We start from the raw sequence: 24,184 nt of genomic DNA, 5'->3' as shown, positions 1-24,184 counted from the left end.
ACATTGCCAGGAGCAAAATTGGCTCTTTAATAAATATTGCAGAACTTGTTCTCAATAATTGTGTATTACAAGGGCTTGCAAAATCTAAGTTATCTAAATGATGACCTTAATATAACAGTGTGGTGATTTTATTGAGGTTTACTGTAATTAAAATTGGATTCAAAGTTAGAAGCCAACTCAACTTGGTAGTGGATGGGGCTGCAACTTCCCCCCTCCCATTTAACACCTGACAAAACTATTTGATTAAAAAGGGTCCAAAAGAGCCCCCAAAAGCCGAAACTGTTGTTCAAATGTATCATTATTATCATTGGGCCCATAAATGATCCTAAAACCATTGCAGCTCTACCATCTACAGCCCCATTCTACCATTCCAGGTGCATATGTGTAACTAGAATGGCGAAGCCACCATGACTAGCTGCTTTGTATGAATCTCTGAGTTTCTTTGTATATAAAGCAGCTTGTATTAAGAGTCATCCATGCAAATTACAAATTGCACTGAAATTAAACAAGGAATCAACCTGACTAAGTGCAAGCTTACCACCATTTTTTAAAACAGCAAGTAAAGAAAAATGGGCCGATAAACAACATTATGGATGTAAAAATAAATGGAACCTTCAAGGTTTCAACCCACCCCATCACCCCATCCATCTTTTACTCTACCCCCAATTGGTACAATCCCACCAATCTTCTACTCTGCCCCAACCCAATCATCCAATCCATCTCTTACTCCAACTCCCAGCTAATCATCCAATCCATCTCCAACTCCCCATCCCATCATCCCAACCATCTAGTACTCTACCTTCACCCCATCATCCCATCCATTTCCTGCTCCAACCGGATCCCACCCCATCTACTCTTCCCCTTACCCCATCATCCTTACCCATCTCCCTTTATATGTGTGACACACATTGTAATGGACATGTGCTTACAGTACAGGAGTGTACAGTAATCACATGTACATGTGTGTGTGTGTACATGTGTGTATGTGTAACACAATTAAAACCTTTAATTTTAAAATTTATACATGTATGTAAACAACACGTCAAAGCTTGGATCCCAAATAAAGATCTGATGCCAATAAATTCAAGATTGAATAAGCAAGCACAGATAGCACATACTATACCCACAAGAAAAAAGTTTAACATTGAGGGCCAGACATACACCCCAATGGATGGATGGACAGAAATTGGTATTACATGGGCTCACAATTGCGTTGCAGCTCACCAATAAAGCACAAAAAGGAATATGCCCCTTACTCTCCATGGTGGAGACACGCCTTCCCTCAAGTATTATCACATCCCCTCTTTCTTGAGAATTAGATCTGCCCTATCTGCAACTGTGTGACCCTGTTTAATCCTTTTCTCCTGCTGAGCATGTACTGCTTCAAAGTTGACATCATTCACCTTTATCCACACTGAATTCAGCCATACAGTATTTTCCACCAGCCCAACAATAGTATTTGAGATGAATTTCAACCTTACTTTATTTATTGACCAGGTCTCATACATGTTATTCACAACTGCAGGACATACTGAGATCAAGGAAGATCACAACAGGTGTACTACAAACTAGTTTTGAAGTAAATAACGTGCATTTCCAGTGAGTGGCTTGCATGGGTATTGTTAATTGTAAACCGTTTCCTTGTTAATTTGTAATTTGTTTATTTGTGTGTGTGTTTTTTTCTTTGTATGCCCGTAGAAAACAATTTATCCATTAATTGGATTCACCATTAAAAAAATCACACATATTTCTCTCATGCATGAATGTGCGGACAGGAGGGGTCAACCCCCCTCCAAAATAAGGGGGGAAATAGAGATATAACAAAATAACTAAAGTAAGTGCACCAATACCATTGTAAACAATGTATGCCATGTAATGCTTCATCATCATTTCTGTTTGTCTACAAAAAGGAAATATTAAAAAAATCTCCTGCCTGAACCCCTCTCCCCCTGAAAAATTCCTGGATCCTCCCTTGTACATTGCCTTGAAGTCATGATCATGAATATTTGAAGTTAGAAGCAAGTGTAAAAGCCCAGTAAGTGAATAGAAAAAGCCTTTACAACCTACACAATTTCACTTATTTTCCACAGATCAGTATCTGTGGCCAGTACTACATGAAACATTGCTTAATTAAATTAGTTATCTGTGGTAATGGCATGACAGGCCATGTACCTTTGACATCCATTTCAAGCCTTTCCACAAACCTGGATGTAGGGCTCATACACCAAGTATACCTGCACAATACGTCTAGGTTATATCACTGACTTCTGTTTTTGCTTTATTTTGAGCAGGATGTTGGATGTTGGTGGCCAAAGAGATGAGAGGAAAAAGTGGATCCAGTGCTTTTCAGGTTAGCAATATATATAAGACGTATTATGTGTTTATCTATTATTGACTGTGAATACCAGATGTGTGTCTATTTAGGCTTTTTCTAATTATAAAAAGATGTGAACATGAAAATCTCTATAAAGACATTAAAAAGCTACTTGGACTTCCCAGTTTTTAATTTTTTATTTTCACTGTTGTAGATATTACAGCATTGATCTTCGTGGTTGCTTGCAGTAGCTTTGACCTTGTCTTGCGTGAAGACCAGAATAAGAATCGCTTACAGGAGTCTCTTGAACTGTATGAAAGACTGTGGAAAAACAGGTACTAGCTGGTTTAACCACCGTACGAACAGTGCAAACAGTTATAAACACAAAAACTATTGCTACAAAAGCCATATTGTAACAGTATTCTTTTTCTTCTGACAAGCTAAAACATCACCACAGATAGTTAAGGTGCCTCATGAAATTTTGGTCAGCAGTATGCTTGTGTTTACTGCTGGACAAACAACCTGCCTTGAAATATCTTCTTCACTGTTGATGGCTTCATGCTAAAGTACAGAAAATTTAACTTTGATGTTGTGGTGCCATATGAATCCAATTTGAGCAGCAAACATACAGTTGGCTTGCTTTTCCACTTGTACCAAAATACCAAAATGCCAAATTTGGTGAACACTTGGCATACAATCTCTGAAAAGTGTAAGTATCAACAGTAATAACTACAGAGTTTAAGTTGTCTTTCTAAAAACAATTATTTCTATGGTTTCAGTACCCAATTTAAAGTTTAATTTAAGCATGCAAAGGGAAATGAAGTGCTCTAGACCACATGGAGACAATATTTTTACATAACATATCAGTTTGAATTTAACATTGAAACAATCTAGTTGATCAAAGCATATTGTAATTTTTGACAGGTTTCTGAGGAGTACCTCAGTAATTTTGTTCCTGAATAAACAAGATATTTTAGCCCAGAAAGTGTCAAAGGGTACATCTCTGCTTGGCCACTACTTCACAGACTATGAAAATTTTGAGCCTCCAGGTTAGTTAATTCCACCTTCTGATGTGAGATAACAATATGTTGTTCTATTACTGGATGTTCTAATTCCACTCTTTACACGTATGTGCACTATTTTTTTGTTTTTCTTTTGAAGGCAATCCTTTTCCAAATCTTTTTTAAATGAAATTACAAATGATCTGAGCTGCTTTAATAACCAGCCTTTTTGTGTTATTACTATCAAATGAACTTTATCTACAGCCTATGCTGTTGGGTGAATTTCTCCCACTGTACTCTCTCTTTTCAGGTGCCACTTTTGGTTTTGCAATGCTCCATATTTCTCCTCTCCCAAACAATTCTCCATGGCTGTATGTACATCAAATAGCAACACATTGGATTTACCCAAAAGCTCACACAGTCATACAGCAGGCAGCAATGCTGAATATGCCCTACAGTTACAAGTACCTTTGACAGAATCAAGACACCATGCTAAAGCATACACAAAATAAAGCGTATGTTTTGGTAACATCCAATATGGGTGATTCAGAGTAGTGCGCGTCCAAGAGTTTTGACATGCCTTGGCCAATCACAATACGAAAAATCTGTCAACCCAATGCACATTTGGAAAGGGTCAACAGATTTTGTGCTTTTTGATTGGTCAATGTGTTGCAAACTCGTGGAGATACACTATTTGTAAATTGCCTGAATTGCAATTGAACTGCTCTTTAAACTGAGACGATAAAAACTCCAAAATTCACCCTCTAAAACCGAGTCCATGCATGGTCCATCAGAGGCAAAGATGTAGTTTAGTGCCTGCCTATTATGAGCATCTGTGAAGGCCCCCCAACACATTCCCACGCAAAGAAATGTCCCAAGATTTTCCTGTCTTCTTCTTAGATTGATGTGGATCTGAAATATTGGATAATTTCTCCCCCCCCCCGAATGTGAATGGGTCTGCGACTGAATACCTACCCCAAACAGTTGCTAAATATGCAAATACCTTTGTATTTGACTCTATTTGCTAAAATCTTGATCAACTGTAGTGTGCCCTCTAGTCCCATGATGCACAATGGAGATGCCACCACATTTGTCCTCCTTTTCCGCTATTAGAACCGTCTGAGCAAAAAGTGAGGAAGGATGGGAGGGAGCTGACAATACAGGGTAGGTATTCAATAGCAGACCTCACCCATATTCCTACGGGGAGAAGTTTTCTGCTTTCATCCTACCCCAAACAGTTGTTAAATATGCAGAGTAGCACCCCTCCCTTGGTGGGGGGTGGTGAGGATGCACTACATAAAAGTGTGTAGAAACATATAAACCTTAAGGACCATAGTGCGGACTAACTAGGTAATGGAGCCATAAGACAGTTCCTGTGGTAGACCGCTCTGATGAGGTGCTCTTCTGTGTTGATGTGGCCAATGTCAGGACAGCCCTGTTATGTGAGGAGCCCCTTTGCAAGACCAAGACATTGGTAAGGTAGTACACAGTAATGAACGTAGATGGGGTCTTCCAGCATGCCATCTTGCATATCTTCTCCACCAGTACACCCGGAAGTAGGACCACCATAGGTCCATACTGGCCAAATATCATAAGCCCTTATGAGGCATTGAGTTTGATTCTCCGAAGAATTCAGCCAGCTATAGTCTCTCTGGTCACAGCTCGGTAAGGCTTTATCGTAGTTACGAAGGGTTCCGATCTGATACCTCTGAGTTCTCTGGTTCTGGCTAGGCACTATTTCAAAGTTCGCACTAGGCACCAGTATCTTTAAGAGTTTGCATTGGGCACCATGGCTTGTTGTCTGGGGTCCCAGTGTGTTTAGTGATGTCCGGCACAAATATATCAGGAGTGTGGAAGGAGAAAGACTGGTTCTTAGTGAGGAATCCCAGTGCAAGGATGAGATGAACACTATGGGGTTCCCATCAGATATGACCGTCAGTGATGGACAAGGCTTTCAGTTTGCTGTCTCAGCATGAGGTAGTAACTGCTAGTAGAAATGCCAGTTTCACTGTCACTTTGCTGAGAGGCTCAAAGGGGGGAAGCAAGCAGTTGAAGGACAGCTGACAGGTCCCAGGAAGTAATTAGTCGCTTGGTAGGAGGACGTTCAAGAAACATTTCTCGGAGGTGTTTAAGGGCATCATTGTCGGACATGGTCATACCATTGGGGAAGCCGTCATATACAGCAGCGATAGCTGACTAGTAGTTGTGGATGGTTGACACTCGAAAATATTACTTGAACATATGCATGAAAAAATCAGCCACAGTAGTCATAGAAACTTCGGTCGGAGCAAGACCTTGCTCTGTACACCACAAAGTAAAATGTTGTAATCTGGCGTCGTTGATGCTGTGCATAGATTGGCATCGACTCTTTGAGGTCATCTTGGCAGCTTCATCAGAAAGTCCTGCTGACCGGAAGGATCGTTTGACAATGAACAGCAGGTCAGCTAGGTGTAGGTACGCTGGATGAGGGTAGAGAATGCCTGGCTTTGGTTGGTGGAGTAGATCCAGTCTGGTGGGAAGAATGATCGGCGCTTCCACAAGTAGTCTGGTTAGATGAGGGATCAAGGCTGGCAAGGCCAGAGGGGGCATTGAGAAGAACAGGACACTGCTCCCATTTGATCTTGGCGAGCACCGCTGGTATCAGGGATATTGGAGGAAAGGCGTAGGCCGAAGTCCTTCCCTCGAGTGTCATGGGCAAATGCATCCTCATACTCTTGGACAAAACATGGAGGTGTCATACATCAATTGTTAGGAGGGCAAGCATTCACCTCGCCAATGCCTCCTGACAGGACAGATGCTCCCATGGGATCAGTATCAGGGTATTGATCTCTAGGTGACCCACGTCCCCGGTGTTGACAACTCCATCGCAGATGCCCTCTCTTATTGGAAAATACTTTCAGTGAAGTGGACACTGTATGCCAGCGTGGTCAAACACATCTTCGCCAAAGTGGAGAAGCCAAACATCAGCCTGTTTGCTCCAGTGAAGAAGGCCCATCTGCCAATGTTCTGCAACAGATTCTACCACCCGCAGGCTTGAGCAACGAATGCTCTTCAGACCGGCTGGGAAGGGATGTTGGATTACATTTCCCCTTAGAGCTCTTCTGAGGTGGCTTGGCAGACTGAAAAGATGATTGTCTGGTGGCTAGACTGAAGAAAGGGCAGAGATGACCCTGAGTACCCATGATGCGGAGAGCTGAAGGGTCAAGCCCGGCAGTCATCTATACGGGACTAGCAGGGAGGGACTTGCAGAGGAGGTTCATGAAAACTAAGCTTGCAGGTCGAGTGGATCTGCTTAGCTTCAGTCGCCATCATCTCCATGAACTTCCTGGCAAAAAGGTCTATGCTGTAAAGAGGGAGATCCTGGGGTCTCGACATGACTTCCTTTTAGGGGATGTTCATGGTGTCCAAGGTGTTGGATCTGCATGCAGAAGTGGCTAGAATGGAGATATGTACAAACTGCTGAAAGATAGAATTTATATTCTCATCAAACACTCGGAATGCACTGGCTACTAAGTCTTGGGTCATGGGCGAAGTCTTCTTTGCAGGCATAGGCCAGGTATTCAGACAGGAGAGCCATAAAGGCAGTACAGAGACCTTGCCATGAAGCTCTGTCAAGTCTGGAGACAGTAGCTTCAAAGGTACACCTAGGCTTGTCTTTGAAAGGGGATTTCCCAGTGGACTTCTGAGCATTGGAGAACAGTTTATCCTTGGGCTCAGTAGGGATCTCAGGGGGAGAGAGAAAATATTTGAAGTTCTTGAAATTCTTGAAATCTTTGAATTGGAAATAAGTTGGTGCTCTGGGGGAAGGGGTACAGGTGCCACTGCTTCATGCTAGTGAGAATTTAAACATCTTGAGGCATGAGTGGTCCATCCGCAGCTCGAGGAAGAGCAGAGCCGATGCCTCTACTCCAGCAGGGTGGCGTTTGAAGGAGGCATTTGACTGGGCCTCAGCCGTGGATGGGTTGGAAGGCAGGCCTAGAATCTGAATCATATCTCTCTGGAGAAGACAGAGACGTGCCTCCAGAGTAGTAAGGTTGGCTGCAGAGGTAATGTCTTCGTCTTTGGAAGGCGTATCCTGTTATGATTGAGGCTGGTCGGTAGAATGAAGGAAGTCATATTTGGCACAGTGACTGGGAGCAGAATGTGAGGTGTAGTCAAGGCTGAAACCCGGCCAAGCAGGTTGAAGGGATGAAGCCATCATGAGAAGATCAGATTGTAGGAGGTGGATGTGGATGCATTTTGCGGGAAGACTGTTTATCTGGTATGATTGGATTTCCGGGCATTAACCAAACACTGCTGAGCGACCCAAACTAGCACTCGAACGTATGCTTAGTAAGTCCCACTTTGTACTGTTATGGGTGTGCTGAGTTCCTAACAACCTCGTCTACATGGGCTGCATGTGTGTTCGAGTTGAAATCGCTCAAGGCATGTTGGGAACCAGCGTATGGCGTTGCAAGATCGTACCAACGAGACTGAGGTTGCATATTTACATGTACTGACCGTGGATAGCTCTCCTACATCCGCATTATGGTTCAACGCAACGTATATATACATGATGTGCATGTATAATGAATGCACCAGTCAGAGATCTCTTGCGTGAAGGCGGCAAAGTCAAAGTAATTCCCCGATCTCCCAGTCTCATCATCATAATATTTCTTTGTATGCCTAAGCCACCGTGCATGCCAAATGTGCAACCACAGTGTACATATGTACATGTACGCAACTGGAAAAATCAGCATGCCGAATAAATGAGCATGTTGCAGCAACATGCTCATTCATACAGAGGCGTTCTGCCGGAAATCCGAGCACGCCGGATAAATGAGACCGTTACACGATGGCAGAGGAGGCCGGTAGGTTCTGCTGCCTGGGATGTGGCCCGGCATTGTCTCCGCAGGGGCCGCCTTGGATGGCAACTGGGTGTCGGCCCAGGAGGGACTAGTGTCCATGTCATGTCCGGGAGCACTGGTTGAAAGGACGTCTGAAAATGGCGGCATGTGGTGTGAGGCAGTCGGCTCGGCCAGTGCAGGAGGCATGGGGCCGTCCCGGCTCGGGGCCTTGTGAACCATACTGGTGGGTCAGTGTGGTCTCCACAGAGAGGGTGCTATGCACACTGGAATACACTCACAACTGGCAGACCTGTGTGCAAGGTCGTGGCATGATGTGTAACAAAAAACAAAGGTAGTCTCTTTCACTAAGTACGAAATATAGTGCTAAAATCGTTACTATTAAAAGTCTAAATCTATAACTTCAAAGTTATTAGTAAAGATTATAAGAAGTTAATAAAGACAGAAAACATTAAGATGAATTCACTGCACAGCTGCTGCAGTCACACCGAGTGCAGCACCACTCTGCACTATTGTTGACTGCAGTGGTAGATTTAGGGAACTGAGCATCTGCATATTGCATGCACTCAGACTCTCAGACACCTTGAAATGCGGCTAACCCTGAACTAGTTACTGCCAGCAGGAATTAGCACGGAATCACAAGTATAGCTGGAATGCCACTCGATCTTCTGCAGACTGACTCCTATCGGTTGGCAAGGTAGTTCTTTCCTCGTCTTCCATCTCTGTGGTCCCGGGTTCGATTCCCAGCCTAGTCCACATGTGGATTGGGTTTTCAGTCCCTACCTGACTCTGTGGGTTTTATCCAGAATATTCCTCTGGGGTTTTCCTCCCACCTCTAAAACTGTAACTGCCTCTTACTGTCTCCCCTTCACTGACGTTAGTGAATCTTGGTCATTTGGTGGCTGCCCGAGGCACCCTTGTATGCCATTGGCTCAGCCACATTTAAATGTATTCATTGTTCCACGCTTAATGTCTTCATTGTATAGTGCATTTGAACATATCTTTACGAAATTTGCACTTTATAAATGAATAAATTATTATTATTATCGGTTAATAGGGAAGAGTGGAGGACCATGAAATCGAATCACACGCACCTCCTCATGGAGCCCCCAGCAATCCCAGGGTTGCCCCATTGACCCTATATATACTGGGAAAGCGAGGGACCGTGGAATCGAATCACTCACACCACTGACCTCGCAGAGCCCTCAACAATCCCAAGGTTGCCCTGTGTTGACCCTATGTATATTACTCGGTGTTACAGCAACATAGAGTCAATGTGAGAACCTATGAAATGCATACACATAAAGAGGGAAGAAAATACCGAGAAAAACAAGAAGATACACATCAATCAAGAAAAATACATCAATATGTTAAATGAACTTTTATTACAATACGTTACAGTTGATCAAAATAACACAGGAATGTGATAGCAAATCGGAAACTCGAAAAACTCAAAGATACCAAAAATGACATGTTCGTTAAGAATCCATTAAGGAAAAGGAGGACAAACATGGCGACTGCTCCACCATTCATCATTGGACTTAAGGGCACACTACGGTTGATAAAGATTTTAGCGAACAGAATCAGACGCAAAGGAACTTGCACATTTGGGATGAAAGCAGAATAAAACATTTCATAGTAAATCTACCCTTAAGATAGATTAAAAACAGATACCCGAGAGTCAGGCTATAAACATATTTTTTATGAAATGTTCATTTCAAACAGGGAAATATTACAAAAAATTGCTTGAAAGTTGCCCCTCCAACAGATTTCTGAATCCAGAAATAAGTTAACAGCCGAGTTTTTCCCAAATGCTTGTTCACCGAATCAGAAACACAAAGACCAACAACATTTGGGGAAATCTGCAGAGAGTGAGTATCTTACAGCAGCAATCTCGCCATGGCAAGTTGACATCTCACTGCGGCAATTTCCTACCTTTGTACATTGAGACAGATACTCAGTGGACAATAACTTGCCATGGTGAGATAACTTGCTGCAGCAGGATGGTTACTCACCACAGTGAGATAGTAGCACAACTTCTTGCTCATGGCCCTATATTACTCAACACCAGTGATGAATGTTGGAATAGACCATTGTAACAACTCTTTGCAGGAGATGCAGAATGTAATTAAGAGTCACTTTTGTATGTTTACACTATGGCATTATTCAGTATACATACTTATATTAGCCAATATCATTTAACTTTAATTTTGTGAAAAAACACAACTAATATACCTTTTTCTACACTAGAAACCATTGAACCTCCTGAAGGTTGGTGCTGCTTTTCAACTAAGACTAAGAGAGCCGAACAAAGGCGACGAGAATCAAGTAAGTCACATGAGAACTATTGAATCATGTACCTAAAAGTCACTGATCTTGTCATCCACTCTAACGAAATACAATCCTTAACTTTGCAGACAAGGTTTCACTGCAGGGCAGGGATGCTGCTTTACCTACCACACCTTACATTTAACAGGCTTAGACAGCTATCTTGCTATAACAATATCAAACAATCACCAAAACAGTTAAAGGTTTTACCAAAATGTCTTTCAGTATGTATCACAAACTTGTAGCTAGTTTTGGGCACAGTTGGCTGTGGCTTGAAATTACACATCGCAAGACTTGGACGAAAAAACTTGTAACTTGCTTGTGTTTAGACCAAATTGACTTGTGACTAAACTGAGACTTGCAAAAATTGACTTGTGACCACCTCTGGAAAGCAGCATGTGGCTGTGGCATAAATTTAATCACTTTTGTTTTACACATTCCAAAGCATTAAGCAGTACAACATCACCATTTGCTTTTCAGTGTTCCCTGCACTGAATATCAGCGAGAGTAAAGAATTTTTCAAGGCGAAAAGTTTCATCAAAACCAAATTCCAGGTATGTAAATCAAGACACTTTCCTATAAATGCTCTAAAAATGTGTATCATGCATTTAACCCCCCCCTCAAGAACAGACAGACCGCCGTTTATCACAAGTTCCAGCTGCCATAAATAAGTGAATAGTTGATAACACAAAATACCAGTCAACCAGTAGAGTCAGCCCAAAGGTAGGCGGTGCTAGGTAACTGTTGTAAATGCATAGATCCCATGGGACTCAGAGAAGACATGCCTTGGATTGTATTGCTTTGTGTTAAGTTCCAGCTTTAACAACTTGTTTTCAACCAGTTTTTAATTTTAAGCCACCATGCACTATTAGCTATTGATCAGCTTTAAAATTGCACACAGTATATCACTTACTAGTTATTTCTGTTCAGTGATAATAGCAAAATTTAACATCTTATATTTTTCCTGTAATTATGATGCTGCAACCTAAATTATATGAACTTGAATTATTTTCAAAAGTAAGTATTTGTCATATTTAAAGTGTAAAGTTGAAACTACATGAGTTATTGTTCTTGTCTATTTATGCATACAATTTACATTATCTCCTCAGAACATCAGCATAAGGATAAACAAAGATACAAGGTTTAAGAAAGGATGCTATCCTCACTACACATGTGCTGTGGATCAGGAGAATATCAAACGTGTCTTTCATGATTGTGAAGACATGATACAAAGAGAACATCTCAAGAAGTTTAATTTATTATAATTACCCCAGCAGGGCTTCAAAAAAGGGAAAAGATTACTAAGAATTCCCTTGAAACAATGCTCACGACACGTGTATGTGGACAGAACTCTATCATGTTGTAGCAAAAGAACATTAATGCTCTCTAGTAGGCATTTATCCTTGGGGTGAGAAAGTAGGGCAGATATTGTTTCCCTTCCCAAATCTCTTGGTGGCAAGAATATGTTCCATGAATTTGCATGATGTCTTCTGTTGTTTTCCTTATACCTTGCCTCTAAATGATTTATAAGTTGTCGATACACCCTGTAACCATGACACACTTTATTCTTCAGGAGCAGTTGCATGAAATATTGTCTTCAAGCAAACTTGAATTCTCAGTTCTGATTGGTTGTTCCATGGCAAAAAAATGTGTGATGTGTAGGCCTAACTGTAGTGCACGGTTCATATCAAACCCCGCATAATACGCTTTTCTACTCAATGCTCACTATTTTACACTAAGAGCAACACACACATCTGCAAAATTTACTTTGAATTCAAAGTTGGCACATTTGTGAACATAGGTCCCTATTACAAGTTTATTGCAAGTCAAGTTTGCTTGAAGATTAATTTGTTAGCATGCTCACACTCGTGGAACACAGAATAATGTAGTGCCTAAGTGTCCCAATACCACTCAGCCTTCAGCCTCGTGATAAACGGGACACAGATACATTATTCCATGTTCCACTCACGCTCGAGTGATAACCAATAAACTAAAATGAGCAACATACTCAAGTACTTACTCTAAAAGAGCCATTTCTACGAGCACCTGAGTAGCACAAATTGTGCATTTACATATTGTGTGACTCTTATTAATAGCAGTGATCATGTTTTTGATATTTATATAATATCTCATGGATACATTGCATTTTATTTAAATTATTCCACTTAGAGTTCCTCTCAGAATTAAAAAAAAATTACATTACTCAGTTTCATTATACACTGGTTAGTTTATGATAGAAAATCTTAAATTTATATCCATTTTTCATACAAGGATAAAGTACGTACATCTGATGAACAGAAATAAGAATCTTGTATTCAAGAATCAGTTAGATGGGAATTAACTTTGCAAAATCAACTCATAAAATTCTATCCTTATGTTTTATCACCAAACTTAAATTTTCAGAATGGCCGTGTATAAAATGCCTATCAAATGGTTTCTTGCACTCTAGTCTAATTCATCTTATCCACATCACTTATGTGCAGGCACAGCCTTAACCTTACAAGTCAGAATTTCATTTTGCTTTATTTTCAATCATTTTTTTAAGGCATACTGCCTGAATACCAAATCCTCTTGCCTTCATTATACCTTCATGTTACTTGCCCATTCCCATCACTATACTCCTTTGTACTGGAGTTCAAATTTTCCAGAGAGTAACCTCGCGTATGTTTTGTGATTTTTGTTTTCCCCTTTATTTTCCAGGAGCTTAGTGTTGGTGATAAAAAAGAGCATCACTTCATTAAGCACTGCTATCCTCATTTCACTATTGCTGTCAGTTCAGAAAACATCAGCATTGTTTTTGACTCCTGCAAAGACATGATACAGCGCTTGCATCTTGCCAAAGCTGGTATAATTCGCTAGATGTCATAGAGAATCCCAGATTGATGTTCATGCTCATCAAACCATATGCTGCCTTCATGCCCATGCTGGCATATCAGTGTCTTGGACTTGGTATACAAACATTTTGTTTACACACCATTTTAATCTCTGATTTAAGTTTCTTTTGTTTACTATGTTATGATGCTTAGTTTGTCAATATTACCATGTAATGCACGTTTCATCGTATTTCACTCAACATAGTAGGCTCTCTGAAAGATATAATATTGCAATAGATATAATATTATAATAAAGCAAGCTGTAATAGTGTGAATTGTGTCAATAATAAAAGCCTGAACACCCTTCTGCCATGTGTCTGCAGGACACACAACAAATAATTCAAAACCTTATTAGCTTTAACAAAGCCAACATCTTGGGATGCTGAAATAAAAAAGAGAACATTATTTTCGTAATGTGTGTACAATAAAATATGCTACCATTTAAAGGTACTTTAGATCAATTGGCATAGTGCACCTTATTCAGAGGTTTATACATGTACATGTATTATTACAAGTACTAGCAGTACCACTAGCTGGTATACAGAGGCGTAGTAGCAGATCAAACTTGTCAATACATGTAAGTTGCCTGATTGTATGTGGATCACAGCAGCTTAAACTTTAACTGTCCAAATGGGCCATTCTAATTTGTACTTTCTTTGACTACTATATTTCAATGAAAAAAAAACAGGAGAAAGCTAATAACAAACCTTCCTGTACCCCATGCTGGTCTAAGTTAACTGCATGTTACAATCACAGTGTTGGAGATCAAAGTTCTACAGTGATAATAAATATGAAGGCACGTTAAAAAGGGGTTTCTGAGATCAACAGTGCAAAATGAAAACAAACCTGTGTGAGAATGAGGAAATCAATTTAAGACACTAAACCCAGACATTACCAAAGAAATGTGAACTGTGAGTTTGTGAGTCTTCTTTGATGGTTGTTTCTCTTTTAAGAAGCCATCTTAACAATGACCTGCAGTTTATAACTTTTTTTGAGCTCAAGTTACCATGGAGTGAATACAGTTGTGATTGAAAAAGGTCTGATCCTTGCCGGATCATTGCCAGAGAAGGTAATGCATAGTATTCTTGCTGTGTCAAGTAGAATTGGACAATGCTAAAATAATTTTGTAATGAGTCACTTTTCTTGAATTCCCTTTAAACTCTAATTGTGCGAGTCCGAAGCAAAAAGCCCATCATAAACATACTGTACAGATGTAAACTATGTCATGTAGAGTAGCATCATCAATATGGAAATAAAATGTTAGTTAGCAGTATCAGAAATTTGTGCTGGAAATAGGGGGATGGGGAAGAGTGGGGGGTGATGGGTGACACCATATAACTTTATCACACACCTCTTCCTGGTTCTTTATCCCAGTTAGTTGAAATATGATCACGTGTGGTTCACCAATATGGGTTAATACATGAATTTGATGTCATTGTGACTCAATATGCATCTAGACATTGCACACACATCAATTCCAGAGACTGGTGCCCAGTTAGGTACTATTGCGGTTATTGCGCCCTCTGGAGGTTCTTCTGAATTGAACCAGTTTTCTTTCCTTAATTGTATACAGCAACTCAAAATTAGACTGCTTTTATGGAGATTAAAATTAATCTTCAGTTTTTCCAATTTTTGAATTGGTATTGGGTGAAAAGTTAAATTTAAACAGTTAAAATCCTTTAAGAATTCTTTTCCTTGATGAATGTAACCACTCAAAATTAGACTGCGTCAAGGGACACTAAAGAGAACCTTTAATTTTTTTTGGGGGGGGGGGCAATTTTTGAAGTGCTATTGAAAGTTGAGATGAAATAGTTCAAACCCTGAAAGAATATTTTTGTAGTTTGGGTGTGTTATAAAACACATATGGACTGGCCAAATTCGGTCACTGACAGTCCCTCAGGGACACAGACATGCACTAGTGACCTCATTGCCAGTCCATGTGTATAATACAGAAGGTAATGTTCATGATACTGATGTATATCTGTCATATGTATTCAAAATGGCATATTTATGGCTTTTTGACATTCTTTGTCCTTTTTTTTGAGTGATATCGAGTTCGTATTACATGCAGTTCTTCACAATCCACTTTAATATTTGGCTTACCACAAAAAGGGGGGGGGGTACCATAGCCCATCCCCCACCTCAAAAAGTGGGGGATATATACCCCCACCCCCTGGTTAAAATACTAAGATTTTTGGTAAACTAAACAAAAGTGCTCTTCCTAGGTAGAGGTATTTATTCCTTCATAAAAGCTTTGTACAAATCATTTTCAAGTGTAAAAATTGTATAAAGGAAGCATGTTAATTATGTTTTCTGTACAGTGTAGTTTTGCAACGTAAAAATTAGATAAATGGTCTACTTCAAATTTTCAGTGCTTCAAAAAGTTTAATTCCTGCCTACCAAACTGTTGGACAGGACTGACTTATGCAGCAGGTTCCTTATGTTGCCATTATCCTCTGTCTCTGAATGACTCGCTTCCCTTTTGGGGATGGGCAAATCTTGAACCTCAGTGAGCCATCACTTAACATGAGATAGATTATGTAAGGTAGTCTTACATGGTATGAACCGGAAAACCATTTTTCTACATTTAATATACTGGTTATTGATGTGTCAATATTTACATTCACAAATACTTAAATATGTTGGAGAGGAAGATTGAAAACTTCTTTTTCCTCTTTATGGTGGTCCAGTGTACATTATAGTTCATTTTTCAGTACGTAAATTGAAGAATATTCTATGTGTGTTTGAAATAGTTTATGTTCAGACACAAACCTTATCCGTAAATTATCTTTGACGTTGAAGAAACTATATGCATGTAAATGCATGTGTTCAATGCAAAAATGCAAGTCACCCTGCTGCATTTGGTCCCATGGGCTGACCCGACAACCCTGAAGTTAAACAGATCCCCCTATGCATGGGAACAATACTACAGTTTTGGTTGAGGACCTGCCATAATGGAAGTAACATGACTTCGAAAGAAACAAAAAAGGAATCAAGGAAAAGAGTTGTAGTAATAGCACTCATCAAACACCACACTTTTCATATTTATTGCATTTATTATATCAAACAGTAAATATTCAGTATAAGCCTTTTGTGGCAGCTTATGAAAGGTTTCCAAGGAATAAAGGATTTTCCATGAACAGAGGATCTGCAAAAAAATTCAGATTGTTATTTCAGCTAATACTGATTTTTCATACTTGTAAAATTCAGAGTCAATGGCTAAAATCAATAAATTCTTATTCTTAAACTCCACTGAAAACAAGCACAAAGCTCATGACTTGTTATGATTGTTATTTCATTTAGTACTGATTTTTCATATTCGTCAGACTCAGGGTCCATGGCTAAAATCAATAAATTCTTAATATTTACTTTTAACTCAAAATAAATCTTCCTCGGAAAAACAGGCAGGTCTATCTGCAGATCACATTTGCTCCATTTTTCCAATTTGCTGATTTACCAAGTTTGGATTGCATAGAGAGATGTTAGTGGCATCAGACAAGTTTGCAGAACATGTATGTGCACATCAGAGTTGTAATGACTCGAGTCAAGGACTTGACTCGAGTCTGACTTGAGTCACAATTTTTGGCCACTCAACTTGACTCGAGTCCAGATGGGTAAATGACTCAACTCGAGTCTCTGTAACCAAATGACTCGACTCAAATATCTCATGGAGACTCGACCCAAGTACAAGCTTATAAGACTCAAGTCTCAAAAAAATTAAAAGCAAAATTTCAGATGGCTAGATACCTGCTACCCTAATTCATTTTCAGTATGTCTAAATGAAAATAAAAATTAAAAAATGACTAACGTGTATTTTTTTAATTGTATTTTGTTAAAAATTTGTGAATCAAATTAACAAGCCTAGTACTTGACTCAACTTGACCACACAAAGTGAGTCGACTCGACGTCTTGACTGAATGACTTGACTCAACTTTAGTCACACTTAAAATGACTGGACTTGAGTCACCAAATAATAGTGACTCGTTACAACATAGGTGCACATCTTAAACACATCACCATCTGCATTTGCAACTGTACACATATGTGAAATCCTACAATAGCCAAGACTTCCATCTTTGTTTACAAAATGAGTGAAATAATTTTGAAAACTTTCTGTAAGATTTTGCAATAGTTTATTAATCAAATGCACCAATGAAATAGGGTATCTCTCCAAAATTTAAACAGTACATGAAAAGGCATTTTTCAAAAATAACAATGTACATGTATATTGTGACAAATTGCCAACCTTTCACTGTAAAACCTGCAGTAGGAACAAACCTGGGGTCTTTGACTAGGTGTGTGTAAAATAGACCTCAGTATAAGATTAAAAAAAATTAAATTAATAATTACCAATACAAACAACATATATCTTATAAAATGTTTGCTGGTATCCACTGCTTATCTGATTCAGACAGGCCAGGCTAACCCAAACAAGTTTAGTGGTTTGAGTAACAAGACATCTGCACCAGTAAAGGTTTAAGTAAATGTACAATTTTTCCATAAGCCCTTACTCAACAAGGAGTATACAGTGTTTATACGGGGAAAAAAACCTGATGTAAAAAAATTATCTTCCCATGCCAAAAATTACATCTTATAAAAATGCCAGTATTACATAATCTTATGAAACCTTTATGACGTATGCAAATACAACAGTGTCAATTAAAGATACAATTTTAACAATGTCATTTATAGAAGTTCCCTTAAAGTGTAGCTACAATTAATTTTTCTGAGACACAAAACTTTGCAATTTGAAAACTTACTTGAAAATTCTTTCACACTCTTATTTGGTTAAATGCATTGAAAAGGGCACTTTTTAAAACACAATAATCCATGCTTTCCCAGGCAAATGAGGGCACTGTTGCTGTGATGTTATCTAAGGGAGACACAGTTCAGCGTATAGGTTTTTCTGTTAAAATTGTGAACCTTAAATTTGCTTACTGAAAATGGAAAAGGGACTAATGATTGCTTATTGCTATGTGCATAAACAACAATGAATTCATGAAGAGAAAATTTAGTCCCTTAAAATCTACTATAAAGTGCAGGACCTTCTGTACAAACATATCAGCACTGACGCTTTCTTCCTCGGATGACATTGCGGTTTTGCTCATAAATATGTACATACACAGCATAAAAATGAAAAAGGCAGTAAAGCACCCTCTAAAAGAGTGAAACAAAAGTTGAAAATAAAGTTACCTGGGACACAAAGGTGCATTGTGAAGGTTTGTATTAAACCAAAGGTGCCTAAGATTTTCTGATTCTTTGTTGTTTGCTGTTCCCTATACAATTCATGGGGTGACAATTTTGTTTCAAAAACTCACTTCTTTGTTAACTGCAAGTTTTTATCAGTTTATGTTTTTCTTTTCCTGATTTTACTGTGCCATGAGCATCTCTTGAGGTGGAAATAAGAGCATTATAAATATCCATTACTGTTATCATTATTGTTAAATTGATTACAGCTACCATTTAAAATGTACCTTGAGAAATACTGTTTAAAGCAATGTCGGTTAAGCTTTTTGTCAAAATTATAAAAGATTTCTTAGATGTATATTTGTCTTAAAATAAGAGGGTCAGGAAATATCTTTTGAATATATATATATGAATATGAAAAATCAAAATCAACTATAAGTACACATCCCCCTTTCACCAAAACAAAACCATCCATCATGAAAGAACCATTTACCAAAATCTGCTTAGTTTTGGTTCACTTATATACGTGATAAACTTGAAAATGAAAATGCCACTGTGGTATCACAAAATGTTAGTTGATTAATTGCTTACAATTAAAGCTGGTGATATGCTTTCCTTTTATAATAACCTCTTCAGCAGTTTTCATTCTTGATAGTCTTGAAACTGTTTCACTGTCATAAACAATTTTAGCTGTCATTTTTGTTATGTAGTCTAAAACTTTAATCTCATTCGGGCAGCTTTACAGGTTCCTGAATATTAAAGTCAACAAATTGACACTGGTGCCAATATAGAATAGCATCAGTGATAAGTGTTTGGTGGTCTTCGCCTCAGTGCAGTGTGTCTCGTAGAATGTGAATGCTGGGTTATGTCATGCTCTTCTCATTCCATGGGCCGATCTAGCCGGTACAAAGAACATGTCATTTTACCCCTATGGTCACCTTCATAGATGTGTACCATGAAGTCCATGTCCATTTCTATTAAGGTTGGACAGCTCTGCAGGAAGGTAAAATGAAGTCTGCAAAAATAATTTTCTTAATACACAATTTACATTTTACTTTGAAGAAGAGTCAGTAAAAAAAGAGCAGTCAATGCAGCCTATTAAGTTTATGATTCAATGTGGATTGTGAAATTGAAACAAAGCAACAACCTAAAATGAAACAATAAAATATGGTGACTACAGTAACGTTATAACGAAAAAGTGAATCAATATTTATTTGAAAGGTATACCAAGATAAAGACTCATTAGAAATCTGTGGTTCACCAAAGCATTGTAAAGGCAGATTCTTGTGCTATTTACAGAAAGAAACCTAATCCAAACCAGTCATTTTGTTGCCCTCGCATTTCTGCTTTCAACAAGGTACCCTAAAGTCCAACACTGCCAGTGACAATGACAGACGAGTTAGAGCTCTGGCTCTACAGGATTCAAGAAGGTTTGTTCAATAGTGTGTACTCTACCCCACCTAGCGTGGGCCGAGTCTACTAGAGAATACATACCCAGATTACCAATACTAATTGCATATTTCCCAAAGCCATTACTCCATTCGCTATTAATTCTCAATCAACAGGTAATGCGGCCTGATCTCCCACAATGCCTAGCAAAACGGCTGCCATGTTCTTCCTCTTTTTCGAAGCACATGAGCACCGAGGCCGAGTGGGAGGAAGGGTGGTAGAATGATAATCTGGGTAGGTATTCTCTAGTAGACTCGCCCCACTCCAGGTGGGGGAAGAGTCTACTGCCTGCAACCTACCCAGATTACAAATACTAATTGCAGAGTAGCACTGCAACAAGGAAGTGGGTAGCCAAGGTTGCACTACCATACGTACATAGTTGGAGATAATTCAAAGATATTATGAGTATAAGGGACTCTCAACTTAAAAAGGGGGACAAAACCTCGACTCCCATAAAAGGTTGCTTGAGTATGATGACAGTTTCTCTGGTAGCCTAGGCGGCAGTGTCTAAAGAAAGGCTTCCTTCTTGGGACGATCTCTGGACAATGTCAATGATGTCCGGACCAAGTGGTATGATCAAGGTTAGGTGCTAGTGAGATGGGTCTGGATGTAAGATAAGAGACCTGGGTTGGAAGATGATGTACGGACCAAGTGGCATGATCAGGGGAATGTTGACCAGAAGTCTGACGATCTGTGGAAACCATGGCTACCTTAGCCAGAATGATGCGATGAAGAGGATGACCCAGGTGTCCTGTTGTATCTTAGACTTCACCCTGGGGATGAGCGAAAAAGGTGGAAATGCGAATGCTAGAAGTCTTTCCCAGGAGACACATAGAGCATTTGTTGCCCATGCTTGGGAATGTGGATATCAAGTGCAGAAGGTTGGGAGTTGAGTGTTCAGGTGGGATGCAAAGAGATCCACATGGGGCCTGTCTATCATGCAGAACAGTGTCTTGAATACCTTGGGTTGGAGCATCCACTCGGTACGATGGACCAAGGCCCGAGAGAGAGCATCTACCAGATCATTTTCTTCTCCAGGAATGTGTTCAGCAAATAGACCGATAGAGTGTTCTACGGTCCAGTAAAGAAGGTGCCAGGTTAGGAGGAACAGGCGAGGAAAGTGTGTGCCCCCCTGATGGTTGATATATGCGACTGCTGTTGCATTGTCTAATCAGACCAAGACCCTCTTATCTTCTATGATGAGCAGAAGTGCAGGAGGGCTTAGAAGAAGGTTTAGGCCCAAGAGGTCAGAAGCTTGTTACAAAGACACTCCCCCCAGCCTAGGTTCAAGGCATCTGTCTTGATCACCAAGTGGTGTCTCTGAGTTGTAAAAGATTGTCTCTCACTGACCACCAGATTATGTGTGCAAGAGCCAGGATCGACATCGGAATCTGCAAGCTGAGAGGGTCCCTGCTCGGCTTGAAGTGTGTCAGGAGGAAGAGTTGGGAGAAGGGAAACCCAGAACTTGGACCATTTTCCACTGAAATAGACAGAGGCAAGGCTCACATGGGGATAGACTGCCCATCGAGAGGGGTTCCACCTCATTAGACATCATATCCGCAGAGTCGGGTGTGTGCAGATCCGGGTCAGTGATTGTCTCAGTCAGACGTTAAGCATTGATGCTGTGTTGACTCTCTGTGATGCTGCTGTGGTGGTTCAGGCTGATTCTCCTGTTTGGCCCCGGAGTCTTATGAACGGGGCAGAGGGCACAAGTACATTTCCGGATCTGGGTACGCAGCGATTGGATGGTGAGGAGGATAGTGCTCTACAAGTGTGGACAAGGTTTCCAATAGTGGTGCAAGTAGGTGCCAAGGTTTGGTTCGGGTTTGATTCGGACATGGTTTGGCAACTTTTTGCTGAACTTCAGTTCAGTTCAGGTGCGGACATGTACACAAGTGCACATACATGTACACATACAATGCACATTGAGACATGGAAGAGCTCGCTATGAACATGCCATATAGAGTACTTCCGTGTATAAAATATGTTAACACAAAAGCAATGAGTCTCCTCATCATCCCATCCACAAGCAATTTTGTTTAGGAGTTACAATTCCCTAGAAAGTTACCGTCGGAGGTGTGACAGTTCCTGACAGTGTTTTACAAACCAGAAGAGGTTGTGTTTGGACCACGCATCACTCAACAAAATGATAGCAGGATATGTGAAAACAGAAAAAAAACAGCATGCTCAAATGGGACTTTCCACCTTTGCAGGATACAAGATGAAATTAGGTTTCCAGCGAATTGTGTTTTGTTATTTTTCACAAAACAGATTCAACTACCAAACTATAGCTTTCGATGTATTCAAAGAACCTTCGGCATTCTTTCCGAGGACGACGCTCATGTGGCCAAAGGGGCGATTTTCCATCAATCTTTTTTGAATGGATAACAGCATTTTGTTATTTGAGATTTACGAACAACTTAGAGATATGGCAAAATCCATTGCAACGTATTCACACTACGACTTCGATCAAACATGATCAAACAAAAGGCAAATTAGGCCACTGCTCAAACCAAATCTTGTTGTGCCCTGGATCGCTGCACCGGCCCACCTGGCAAAATGAGTTTTCCCTCTGGAGTTGCCTTCGATCAAGCACGAGTCTGACTGTGATCAGCATCCAATCAAAATTCGTTTTGCACGGCCACTTAAGACATCATTGGCCTAACATGGAATGTAAGGGCGTGGCTATCAGAGATTTGCAAACAAATCTGGATATACATCAGCACAATTGGATGTGGTGAGAATTTAGAATCGTTGTGCAGCGGAAATGCCGTATGTTGCATGTTCTCGGTTGATTATTAGTGAATTCTCACCACATGCTTTTTACAACCATCGCGTGATGCAGGGCCACTGTATGTTTACTGTATGTGTACATTTACAGCATGTGTATACATAAACATATGCATGTACATGTGCTGAGTGCTAGCGCCGATGCAGCATAACTCGTTTTCCATTTTTCATCGTGTTTGGTTTTATCAAGTTTTCTTGCATGCATTCTGTGCACTAGCAATGCCATGCCACATTAAAGCCGAACATCTGAACAGACCAGTTTGGTTTGGTTCGGTTCGGTTTGAAAGTGCCATGTTCAATGATTTTTGGCTCAGTTCGGGGGTTCGGCTGCAGCACTAGTTTCCAAAATGGTGCAGAGTGCTTCCCTAGTTGAAGGAGAATCATCTTCATGCTTCTTCTTCTTGGAAGGACGGTCCAAGGAAGATCGGGTCTGTGTCTTGCATTTCTTCCTAGATGAGGACTCTGATCAGGAAGGGTATGCCAAAGCCAGATTTAGGCAGAGCTGTCGGAGATGTATCCATAGGGAGGTTCCGTTGTGTGTGAGTGTTGCCAGAGTTCAGGGCAGGCACAGCAGCTTGAGCAACCTGACTGATCAAGGGAGGAGGCCGAAAGCCCCTGTGGTGAAGCAGTGCAGGGGGCTCGACAGATCTGGCTGGAGACTGGTGAGCAGCAGTAGCTGTAGTGGGCCTGGCCCCAGTTGCCATATCTGATGCAAAATCCTAGGCGGGACAGGAAATGGGTAAATGCTGTTGACAACTTGGCCATAGAAACTTGATGATTGGCCATGGTGAGCATGGTATTTTACCCACAGCAGTGCTGTGAGACTACCCTGTCTGGTCAAAGGTCACAGAGTGATAACTGGGTCTGCGGAGGATGCGGGTAGGCACTGCTGACTTCCTGGCCATAAGGGCCAGGGGTGGTAGGTTTACCCAGTACAATGCTGGACCAGCCCCTAACTAGAAACCAGGTGCCCACACCGTGAGCACAACTAGGAGGGGGGGATGTTCCAAAATCAGTCTCTGTGGAATGCGTGATCTAATATAATACACACAGAGGGCAATACAAAAGAAAAACACTTACATGTGCACAGCTACATGTACAACCAAATGCAGTGAAAGGTGGCAGGGAAGAGACATTCTGTCACAATCTTTATTTCTGTCATAAGTAAGAGATGTAAAACACACATCTATAAATGTCATGGAAAAGGAGTCAAAAAGAAAAAAAGGCCTACCACAAGCTTTATACCTATCAAGAATAGTTTATAAGGAAGAAGCAGTTGATGGAGTGTCACAGAATGCTGTACAGTGAATGAAAAAACTCTTGAAAACTCGGCAAACAAGTCCGTTTGTAATAGACTAAAAAAAAAAGACAAAGAACATAGCAGCCATTCCACTAGGA

General features: G+C 40.3%; 2 protein-coding genes across 12 annotated transcripts in view; one reads left to right on the top strand and one right to left on the bottom strand.

Annotated features, from left to right (window-relative positions):
• The window catches only part of LOC110985122 (guanine nucleotide-binding protein G(s) subunit alpha-like), a 32,570-nt gene extending 15,941 nt beyond the window's left edge, over positions 1-16,629 (top strand). Inside the window, exons 8-14 of one of the 2 annotated variants that reach the window (XM_022245904.2) lie at positions 1,526-1,599; positions 2,292-2,350; positions 2,529-2,649; positions 3,239-3,363; positions 10,410-10,487; positions 10,968-11,041; positions 13,188-16,629. In XM_022245904.2, the coding sequence (XP_022101596.1) occupies positions 1,526-1,599; positions 2,292-2,350; positions 2,529-2,649; positions 3,239-3,363; positions 10,410-10,487; positions 10,968-11,041; positions 13,188-13,346 (690 nt within the window). In that variant the 3' untranslated portion in view covers positions 13,347-16,629. Of the gene's footprint in view, positions 1-1,525; positions 1,600-2,291; positions 2,351-2,528; positions 2,650-3,238; positions 3,364-10,409; positions 10,488-10,967; positions 11,042-11,596 lie in introns of both variants that reach the window. The other variant, XM_022245905.2, reaches the window with a different exon arrangement.
• dcaf17 (DDB1 and CUL4 associated factor 17) overlaps positions 16,366-24,184 on the bottom strand; it is a 74,269-nt gene continuing 66,450 nt past the window's right edge. For 5 of the 10 annotated variants that reach the window (XM_087147533.1, XM_087147532.1, XM_087147528.1 and 2 more), the window contains one exon: positions 16,366-19,540. Coding sequence is in view for 5 of the 10 variants with exons in the window: in XM_087147532.1 (XP_087003658.1) it covers positions 19,427-19,540 (114 nt within the window). In the remaining 5 variants the exon portion in view is untranslated. Of the gene's footprint in view, positions 19,563-23,866; positions 23,942-24,184 lie in introns of all 10 variants that reach the window. The other 5 variants (XR_015428076.1, XR_015428077.1, XR_015428078.1 and 2 more) reach the window with 2 other exon arrangements.

This window comes from Acanthaster planci, linkage group LG16 (genome assembly GCF_054643075.1).
Source record: "Acanthaster planci isolate LZ-2023a linkage group LG16, COTS_SCS, whole genome shotgun sequence".
NCBI lineage: Eukaryota > Metazoa > Echinodermata > Asteroidea > Valvatida > Acanthasteridae > Acanthaster > Acanthaster planci.
This window is presented reverse-complemented; position numbering and strand designations above follow the sequence as displayed.